We start from the raw sequence: 11,038 nt of genomic DNA, 5'->3' as shown, positions 1-11,038 counted from the left end.
AGGGTTTCTCTGTGTAAAAGCCCTGGCTGTCCTGGAACTTGATCTGTAAACCACAGAGATCCACCTGCTCTGCCTCCTGAGTGCTGGGATTAAAGGAGTGTACTACCACACCAGGCTCTAGCTCAAATTGTTAACAGGCTCTCTGGTTAAGATGAATCTTTAGTTGATAGGACAAGGCAGTCAAGATAGATATTGATGTCAGCAGCCTTTATGAGCTTGGGTTGTTTCATAAGCCTGGAATGTAGCATGTTCATAAAGTATACAACCTCAGAGATAGATACCAGAGCCTGGGGGAAGCCACCTTGAGCTCCACCGTTTGATCACAGGCTGCCATTGTGGGTCACATTCTAGAATGCTAGTGTGGAAGTCCCTAAAGAAAGAGCCAGTAAGACAAATGAGGGTTGACTACAGCAGAAAGGTGGCGGCAGCTCACACCCTGAAGTGGTCTGACCATTGAATCAGCTCCACAGCCGGGGTCTCTGCACCTCTTCCCCACATGGAGTCTCATTCAAGCTGTCCATACACTAGTTTACAACGGATATGTGTGCAAATCCCTGTGGAGGTGAGTGTCTCCCTTCTCTGCATGTTGTTTCTCTAGACAATTTATATTCACATTCTTCAAAAGGAAGATGAACCCCGAGACTTTGAGAACACAATAGGCCAAAATAGAGGAACACTCATTTTCCTCCAGGTGATGTGATTCTCCTTGTGGCTGAATAACTCCATTGTGTATACATGCCACATTTCCTTCTTCCATCTTGATAGCAGCTATGTGACTGAGGGGAGATGAAATCTCAGTGTAGCTCAGGAAATTTACATTTCCCTGAGAGCTAAGAATGTGTTTCTTACCTTTTTATTATGTATTTTTATGGTGTGTATGATGCGAAGGGGAGGGTTGTGCACAGGCCTCAGGGCACATATGGGGTCAGAGACAGTTTTGTGGAGTCTTTCCTCCTCTACTTGGGATCAGACTTATATTTCCAGCCTGAGCAGGAAGGGCTTTACCTGCTGAGTCTCCTCACCAGTCATGAACTTCTTTTATCGCCTGTCCAATTCACAAGCTCCTTTATTGACTGTATGATTTTTATACAAAACACTAACTCTGATGTTTTAAAAACTTAGTATTTTACATTTATCTATTTGTTTGTGAGGGATAGCATACATACCGTGGTGCAGTGGGGAGATAAGACAATTTGTGGGAGTCAGTTCTCTCCTCCCACTCTGTGGGCTCTGGGAATTGAACTCAGGTCATCAGGCTTGGCAGCAAGTGCCTCTACCCACTGAGTCATCTTGATGGCCCCCCACATTTAATTTTTTTGGGTTCTTTATGTATTTACTACCAAGTATACAGTGATCAAAGGTTTTCTCACACACTGTGCACTGTCTCTCAGCTCTGCTGATTGCTTTGCTGTCCAGAGCTTTGCCTTTGATGTAATCTCATTTATCAGTTATTATTTCCTGGGCTGTCGGAGCTCCTTTAGAAAGTCCTTGCCTATGCCTTAGCTTGAAGTGTTTGCTCTAGCATTTCACTTTGCAGTCTTACATTAAGGCCTTTGATTTATTTGGAACTGATCATTGCAGAGAATGAGAGACAAGAATGTAGCTGAAGTTTTTCTGTGCCTGCCCAGCTAGCTCAGGCGGTAGAGCATGAGACTCTTAATCTCAGTGTTGTGGGTTCATGTCCCATGTTGGGCGCCAATTGTAGATGAATTTCTAAACAGTCTTATTAAATAAGAAACACAGAGCCAAATACAGAGGTGCAAGCCGTAGAGATCAGAGCAATAGCTGCCAACTAACCTTAGCTTGCCACCTCGCCATAGCTTCCCAAGAGAGCTTCTTCCTATCTAACCTGTGCCTTTATTGCCTTCCTGTTCTGCCTTCTCATTGGCTCTAAGCCCAGCCGCATCACTTCCTCATCACTGCCTGTTTATACAGACCTCCAGGTCTCTATGGTTGGTACTGGGATTAAAGGCATGGTCACCACACTTGGCTGTGTCCTTGAACACAGAGACTCTGCCTGCCATGTGATCGGATTAAGGGTGTGGGCTACCACCACCTGACTTCTGTTTATGGCTGACTATGACCTCTGATCTCCAGGCAAACTTTATTTATTAACATACAAATAAAATATCACATTTCAACACAAATAAAATATCACCACATAGGAATCTACCTTCATTTTCTACATGTGGCTATCTGGTTTCTCCAGCACTATTGGTTGAGAGATATTCTTTCCTGCAGTATTTGAGCACCTTTGTCAAAGTCAGGTGGCTGTAGTTGCTTGTGTTTATTTCTGGGTCCTCTGGTTTATTGCATTGATCTACATGTCTGTTTTTATGCCTGTACCATGCTGTCTTTATAGTTCTGTAGGATAATTTTGTCTTGAACTCTTTGTCAGACATTAGTATGGCTCCACTGGCTTGCCTGGCTTCCATGTGCTTGGGACTTCAACATCTACTCTTTCCCTCTCCGTTTCTGTCTTTAGTGAGGTATGTTTGTCACAGACAACCAACCATTGGATCTTGTTTTTTTGTTTTTGTTTGTTTGTTTGTTTGTTTTTCAAGACAGGGTGTCTCTGTGTAGCTGGCTGTCTTGGAACTCACTTTGTAGACCAGGTTGGCCTCAAACTCAGAGATCCAACTGCCTCTGCCTCCCAAGTGCTGGAAGTAAAGGCGTGCGCCACCACTGCCCGGCCTGGATCTTGTTTTGAATCCAGTCAGCTCATCTTCTTTTGGAGAATTAGGGTGATTTACACTTGGGTCATTATTGTTGAGTTTGCTGATTCCTGTTATTCTGCTGGTTGTTTTCTCACTGGTTTGGATATTATATGTATTTTTAGCTGGAGTTTGCTGTGTTACTGAGTTAGACATGAGTTAGAATGAGTCTTCCTCGGTTCTCATTTGTTCAAGTATTTCTCTTACGAAATGAATCCTTTCTGTGCTCTGTGATTGAACCCACCCTCTTTTCTCCCCTGGTGTCATATTCCTTTGTGTCCTCTGAAGGTTTCTGGTCTCTTAATTTCTACCTCAGCCCTTTCTAATCCATGAACATCCATACCATGTCTCTTGGTCATGGATCATTTCTTGAATGCTTTGGTCATATCTTTTTTTTAAATTAAAAAATTGCACATGTGTATATGTGTGCACATGCCATGGTGCTTGTGTGTTGGTCAGAAAACAGCTTGCAGTGGCCTGTTTAGAGTGTCCTTTACTTGACTCATAAAGCTCCTTTTTCTTTTTGCATATTTATATGTGTGATAATGTGTGCTTGACTATATGCAAGTTCACATGTGTGTATATCTATATATGTGCACATGAACAAAATAAGGAAATAATTGCAAAGGCTCAGTAAGAAAACCAACCTTTGCATTTATTTTTGTATTTCATCCATATGCTCAAACTACAATCTTACAGGTTAGGTAAAAGAGTCTATAAGTCATTAAAATAAAACTGTCTCTATTTTTCTATGCTGCCATATACTGGCACAAGAAACAAAGCTATGCACCTAAATTCGCCAGTCTCTTAGGCCTAGGATACTTGAAAAGAATTTCAGGTAAAATACACTGTTAAAAGTTCTTGGGGAACCCAGGCAGCGGTGGAGTATACTTTTAATCCCAGCACTCAGGAGGCAGAGCCAAGCACATCTCTGTGAATTTGAGGCCAGCCTGGTCTACAGAGCGAGATCCAGGACAGACACCAAAACTACAGAGAAACCCTGTCTCAAAAAAACAAAAAACAACAAAAAAAAGTTCTTGGGGAAGTTATGAGTGCATATGAAATTCAAAGCAGGAAACAGCTGATATATTAAAAGCAAAATAACACCAAATATTCCTTGAGATTTGGCTTAATCCTCTGGAAGAATGCCTTGATTTTTCCAGGTATAGCTTTATCATAGTCAGCTGAATTCTTCCTATAATCCTGCAGCTCATTACAAAGGGACAGTGAGGAAAAAGCTAGGTCAGACAAAAGAAGAGAAGAGATGAGCCAGGCGTGATGGCTCAGGAGGCTTTATACTCCCAGCATTCTGGAGACTGAAGCATGAGGGTCTTTATAAGTTCAGGCTCTGTCAGAGACAGACAGACAGAGGAGAGAGGAGAGGGAGGGAGGGAGAGAGAGAAAATATGGATGCTAGAAGCACAAAAAAGTAAGACAATCATAAGAAGAAAACAGAAACAAAAAAGCTTTCTAGAAATAAAAGTTATACTAAAAGTGAAGGCAAAGAAAAGGGAGACACTAAGAGACAGAAAGAGTCTGTACCCTCTGTGTCCACGAATATCACGGCCCTTTGAAAGAATGATAAGCTGCGCTGGTGGTGGAGCTGGTTACTGCGTGGAAAGGTCACGAGCCATGGCCACGACTACCTAGTTACAGAGAGCTTTATTAGGAGGAAGAGGGGTGGGGTACAAGAGAACCAGGCCTGGGAAGGAGCACGTGCGGAGAGCAGAGGGAAAGACGGTGGGGTGGGGGGAGAGCAGAGAGAGGGTGGGGTCTGTGTCCCGCTTTTAAGGGCTCCCAGTACAGAACTACGACACCCATGTGCTGACTGCATGACCATGCCATGCACATGTAGTCGCCAGCACACACTGATGACGTGAGACACAAGACTCTGAACTGCGCATGTGTAGCTGGAATAGAGGCAGAATTTTAACTCCCGTGGTGGGGTCGGGGGTGGCGGTCTGTTGATATTTGGTCTCTTGGCTTGCCTACCATCCCAATAGGGCTAGGCCTGAACCATTCAAAGGCCAGATGTCTGATGGATGCCTCCATCCTAGATCTTCCTTTCTGTGCACACCAGGAGCCCTGACGGTCGCACTTAGCTTTTCAGTCTGTGGGCCAGGAAGATTCTCACTACAGAGATGCCTCTTTCCCTCCCCCCACCCTGCATACCACGGGATGGTTAATGTCTAAGCAAAGGAAGCTCTTTGAGGGTGTTGGAGAGTAGGCCTGTCCCAGTGCCTCCATATCTCATCCAACAGGAAGACGCTATGCAAATCAAATGCTTTCCTGAACTTGAGCTTTGAAATTCTCAGCATGCAGGCCTGAAACCACATGACAGGTGATTTCAGACAGTGTGTCAGTGTTCAGTCTCAACCAAGGACACCTTTCTCAAGACGGTGCCTTGGTGTGGTTCTCTGGTGTGTGTGTGCGCGCGCGCGCGCGTGCGTGCGCACTTGTGTGTGACAAAATGGATTTCTTAGTGTTGGCTTGCCACAAAGGAGCAGCAGTCACTAAAACACCAAATTCCCCCACTGGAGTTTTAAAAGATTCTATTTACTTTTATGTGTATGAGGGTTTTGCCTGTGTATTTGTGTATTGTGCGCATGTCTAACGCCCAGGGAGAGGAGACCAGCACATCAGATCTTCTGGAACTAGGGTTACAACAGCTGTGAGCTGCCAAGTAGGTTCTGGGAACCGAACCTGGGTCCTCTTCAAGAGCAGCAAGTGCTCTTAACCACGGGGCTATCTCTCTAGCCCCCAGCCCCACTGGTTTTAAGACACAAAAACTGCAGGCTTGCCCTGTGGTGAAGCTGCCAGTCTCCTCACCAGGGGCGACTGGCTTGCTGCTTGGATGTGGCCTCTGCTTCCTCTCCACACCACACACTGCTGCGATGAAGAGATGGGCCCTTGCTGGGCTGTTCACCCCTGTCACTGTGTATACATTCTGCCTTCTGTGCTGCTTTTCAACTGTTCTGTCTGCTCAGCTGTGGTTCTTATTTCCTTCCTTCCTTCCTTCCTTCCTTCCTTCCTTCCTTTCTTTCTTTCTTTCTTCCTTTTTTTTTTTTTTTTTTTTTTGTCTTTCTGAGTCAGGCTTACATTTTTAAATAGAGTATATTTTTATTTATTCTTTGTCAATTTCATATATTCAAGCAATATATCTTGATCATATCTACCCCCAAACTCTCCCTTCCCACTCCAACGCACCCCCAACATGTCCCCCTCCCCTTTCCTGTCTCTTCCCTTTTTAATTCTCTGTCTTCTATTATCATGAGAAAAATGTTTACGCATGCTAAGACATCCTGGACTGCTCCTGGTTTAAGGTGTGCTGGACAGTTTGTCCTATATACCCCATAAGACAGGAACCAAAGCAAAACTAAGTTGAGAAGCAGTCAGAGTAGTGCTCAGCTCAGGGAACTGAGTGAAGCCAGAAAGGTTTGCAGTTGGTAGTGTTGGGGTGCCTGCAGCACAAAGAACGGTAGATGGGAAGGGAGAGGGGGCAGAATGCTGAGGTCTATTCTAGTCTTTTCCAACTTTTACATTTCCCCAAATAAACAATATGATTAGTTAATGAGTCGATGAGATTTCTGATGTCTGCACCTGTCAGTCTCACATCAGGTAGGTTGAGATTTAAAATGCAAAACCCACTGTGCTTAGTGGTGAATGCCTTTAATGACAGAACCCAGGAGCTGAAGGCAGGAGAACCAGAAGTTCAAAGTCATCCTTGGCTATGCCAGGAGTTCACCTGCATTAGAGAACCTATCTTAAAACAAAACAAAACCTACCAAGGGCTTCCGATATAACTCCTTCTCGACAGTGAACTGCATCTTTGCTGAGGACGCAGAGGAACTGTCAAGCTGATCAGATATTAATATGTCTCCACAGTACGGGCCAGTGAGATGGCTCAGCTCAGCACTTGCTGCTGAGCCTGACAACTTGATTTCCATCCCCACATGGTGGAAGCGAAGAAACAACTCCTTCAAGATATGCCCTGGTTGTGTGTGCCCCTCAAATAAACAGATAAATCTGTAGCCCAGGATGCTACTCATGACAATCCTGAGCCTGCCTCCCACATGCTGAGATACAGATGTGAGCGTATACATGGCTTCATGGTCATTTTTTTTTTTAAATGTTTTGTTTTCTGAGATAGTCTTGCTAGACAGTTCAGGCTGATCTCAAACTCAGCATCCATCTACCTCAGCCCCCAAGTGCTGGGATTACAGCTGTGCACCACCCTGTTGGACAGCAGTGTATCAAATCCTGACCCCCAGCTGCAGTAGACAGATAAGGTCAGGCATGCAGGATGAAAGCCATGAGGTACAACAAAACCCACTATTAGAGTTTATTAACAGAAGGAACAGAGGGAAATGTGCTTAGGCCTATGGAAGATGGTGCTGGGAGAGAGAGAGGAAGAAAAGGAAGGAGGTGGGGAGGAGTCTGTGACCTGCTTTTTATGAATCCCACCCACCCACCACCCACACCCACACGCACACCCCTCCACCACCACCACCACCACCACCACCACCACCACCACCACCCACCCCACCCCACCACCACCCCCCGCACATGCACCTATGGGCTCACATAGCATAGATTTCGTGATCACGCAGCACATGGATTCCTAGGACATAAGGAATGACTAAGCCTCTTGCTCGGCTACTGGACAGCACATGTGCAGTCATGCAGCAACAGTGGGGAACAGGGTGTATGTGTGATGCCAATGCCCCCTTTGCTGTTAACTCACTTCCCAGGTGTAAAATGCTGTCTGTTAGCTGAGGACTCACAGTGTCCCATTATGGTACCTGCCAGCATCTGTGAAAGAGGATTGCTGCACGAGCAGCAGCTGGGTCTAACAGTAAATTCTCACACTACTGAGAGAATCTGCAGAAGACACGTGTTAAGAGGCTTTGAAACCTCTCATTTTTTACCCAGAAGGAATCTGATGTTCTGTTTCCTTAACTGAACTCCCAGGTCTTTCCTGGCTCCTTATCCAACTTGCTGATCTCCTTCCCACAGCCAATTGCAAATTTATTCTCAACAGATATTTCATGGACTCATAAGTGAGCTTTTCAGATGTAAAGTGGGTCTTTTTTCTATGTATTTGTTTCTTTATTGTCTATCCAGATAGAATTAGAAAGTAGGAATACTACGTGTAATAGCATCTCTCTGGTGGGCTTATAGTTCATGAAGCCTTTCTAAGACCTCACACTGTCTTGTTACAGGAACATGACATAGAAACACTCCATGGTATAGTCCATGTCACCATAAGGGGCTCACTGAGAGGAAATAAACCAGTAATCCTGACGTACCATGACATCGGGCTTAACCGTATGTATTTGATTTTGCACATTCCCTTTTTTTTTTTTTTTAAGATTTATTATGTATACAGTGTGCCTACATATATGCCTGCATGCCAGAAGAGGGCACCAGATCTCATTACAGATGGTTGTGAGCCACCATGTGGTTGCTGGGAATTGAACTCAGGACCTCTGGAAGAGCAACCAGTGCTTTTAACCTCTGAGCCATCTCTCCAGCCCGCACATTCCCTTTTTTAAAGAAAATATTTACTTTTGTTTCATGTGTATGAGTGTTTGCCTGTGTGTATATATGTGCACTACATTCATGCAGTACCTGTGGAGGCCAGAAGGGGATGTTGGATCCTCCAGAACTGGAGTTACAGGTGAACCATCATATGGATGCTGGAGTTGAACCCAGGTCCTTTGCAAGAGCAATAAGTGCTCCTAACCACTGAGCCATCTCTTCAGCCCCAAACAGATTCCCTTTTTAGCATGTGTAATCTTTGTATTAAAGAACACAATAATAGGGCTGGAGAGATGGCTCAGAGGTTAAGAGCACTGACTACTCTTCCAGAGGTCCTGAGTTCAATTCCCAGCACCCACATGGTGGCTCATAACCATCTGTAATGAGATCTGGCGCCCTCTTCTGGCCTACAGACATACATGCAGGCAGAACATTGTATACATAATAAATAAAATAAATCTTTAAAAAAAAAAAAAAGAACACAATAACAGCAGTCTAGTAAGACAGATACATCCCTCCTCTGTCTTAACACCTTTTTAAATTAATGGCAGGTTAACATTCCAGGGGAATGAACAGGGTCAAGTATGTTGGGGGAACTGAAATTACATTTTACATTTGTGTCATATCTTCAAAAGGATAGATTATCTGATAAACTGATAAGAAATTAGAACTGAGATCATATATAAATAGAAAGAGACAGCATCTCTCTACATAGCCCTGGCTGTCCTGGAGCTCACTATGTAGATCAGGCTGGCCTTGAACTCACAGAGATCTGCCTGCCTGTGCTGAAATCAAAGGCCCATCATGCCCAGCCTTGAAATCTGATTTCTTTTTACTCATATCCTAGGTTAGAAAATTCCAGAGTTTAAGGGTTTTGAATTCAGTAGCAAAAGTCTTATTTCTACAGACTTTTCTACCTGGTATAGGTTGAGCTTCCCTAACCTAATAATTCAGAATCTAAAATGCTATAAATTTGAATTGAGTGCTGACAGAGAACACCTAGACACAATGAAGAGCCAGCAGCACTACAAATGCTTAATGTGTGTGCATGTTCAGGGTCAGTCCCCACATCCCCAAAACAGCAATTATCTTAAAAATTACTTCAGGCTATGTGTATTAGGTATATGTAAAACTAAGTCTATTTCATGCTAATCTTTCGGCCAATCCCCAAGATGTCTCATTACACATCTACAAATATTTCCAAAGCTGAAATCCATACCAAATCTACTACTAAGCATTTCAGAAGTGGCTACTCAACAAACAGCATAGAATTAGGCTCTAGCCATGGGGCCAGACTCGGCAAACCTGTAGCCTTCATGCTGCTCTGGCTCAGAGTGTTGACTTGTTAGCTCAGGGCTGATCTTTAGCATGAGAATTGATGAGGGCCCTACACTAAGAGGGTAAAAATGAAGCAGCATCTCCTCCTTGCACATAACAGTTCTGACAAAGCCCCATGTGATGACCAGCAGCTGAGGATGTCCTCTAGCCAGAGTCAAGGGAAGGTCAGTGTCTCCTCATCAGGGAGAGGAAGAAGGTGCATGGAGACAGCACTGTGGGTAGAAGACTACTTGTGCACCACCAGGAAACCCAGCAAACCTCCACAAGGTGGTTCCTACTCTGAATCCATGGCTGGAGTTGAGAAGCAGCTGTTCTCCAGTCACTGAGAACAGTGCCTCCTGTGGAGTCTCCTTGAGAGCTTGAGTCACAGGCTTTGTGCAGAGCCCTGGCTTAAGTGGACTGCTGCTGAGAAGGGAGTGAAAGGACAGTGGCCCAGCATTGCTGGGCAGAGGAAAACTGGGGAGAGCTGGAGAACTTGTGATCCACAGCTATTCTCATCTCATAGATAAATCCTGTTTCAATACCTTCTTCAACTTCGAGGATATGCAGGAGATCACCCAGCACTTTGCTGTCTGCCACGTGGACGCCCCAGGCCAGCAAGAAGGGGCACCCTCCTTCCCAACAGGGTAAGGCCCTAGGGAAGATCTCTGGGAGGAATGCAGGCCAGAGAACAAATGGGTGAACCGGTTGTAGGGGGCTCTTGGTGTGTTTCCCTCCCTATGATGGATTTTGGACACCTGGGGAACCATTTACCCTGGAGCCATCTTGACAGGCAAGGGCACCATCTGACAGGCCTTGGCACTCAACATCATCCTAAACTTGTTCTGCATGTCAGCGTCACAGACTCCCACGTGCCCCCTGGGCAGGGTGCCAATGAGAGCTTTGGAGGGAGGAGAGAGGAGGGAGACCTTCCCCTCTTGTGCTTCATTTCCTAGTGACTTCTGGAGCTTAAACATTCCAAAGATAATGGAGAGTCTGCCCCTGCATAGAAGCCAGGCTCTTCCTGTTTAATGCTTGTTGTTAGCTCCCTTGATCCACAGAACCCTATAGGGTCTGTGCCAGTGTACAAGTAAGTAGATGAGCTGGGATTCCAACCCAAGAAGTCTTGTTACAGAATTTTAGTTGACCTTTCCAAGCTGTTGTGTCTCTCAAAGACAAGTTGTCATTCGCCCAGGTGACATCCATCAAGATTTTTCCTGACTTGTGCATAAATAGTTTTGAGAACACTCTATCCCTTATAGTGTTTACCAGATACAGTCTGAGCTCCCTGTTGGTTATAGAGCCCATCCTGCCTCCTTATATAGGAGCCCATTTACTATATACATACACACACACATACACACACTTACTCTAGTACAATATGTATTATCCTAAGTGAAATAAATGACATTTATTCTGAGGAACCCAAGTTTTATAATGGTGCATAGGCCTAGGAAACGGTGTTT

General features: G+C 44.8%; 1 protein-coding gene across 1 annotated transcript in view; it reads left to right on the top strand.

The window, feature by feature from the left end:
- The first annotated feature begins 294 nt into the window (after positions 1–294).
- The window catches only part of LOC131909879 (protein NDRG3-like), a 33,657-nt gene continuing 22,913 nt past the window's right edge, over positions 295–11,038 (top strand). The window contains exons 1-3 of the mRNA XM_059261782.1: positions 295–562; positions 7,937–8,042; positions 10,099–10,219. Of these exons, the coding sequence (XP_059117765.1) occupies positions 497–562; positions 7,937–8,042; positions 10,099–10,219 (293 nt within the window). The 5' untranslated portion in view covers positions 295–496. The remainder of the gene's footprint in view (positions 563–7,936; positions 8,043–10,098; positions 10,220–11,038) is intronic.

Source organism: Peromyscus eremicus, chromosome 4 (genome assembly GCF_949786415.1).
Source record: "Peromyscus eremicus chromosome 4, PerEre_H2_v1, whole genome shotgun sequence".
Classification (NCBI taxonomy): Eukaryota; Metazoa; Chordata; class Mammalia; order Rodentia; family Cricetidae; genus Peromyscus; species Peromyscus eremicus.
The sequence above is the reverse complement of the archived record's forward strand: the minus strand, read 5'-3'. Positions and strand labels throughout refer to the sequence as shown.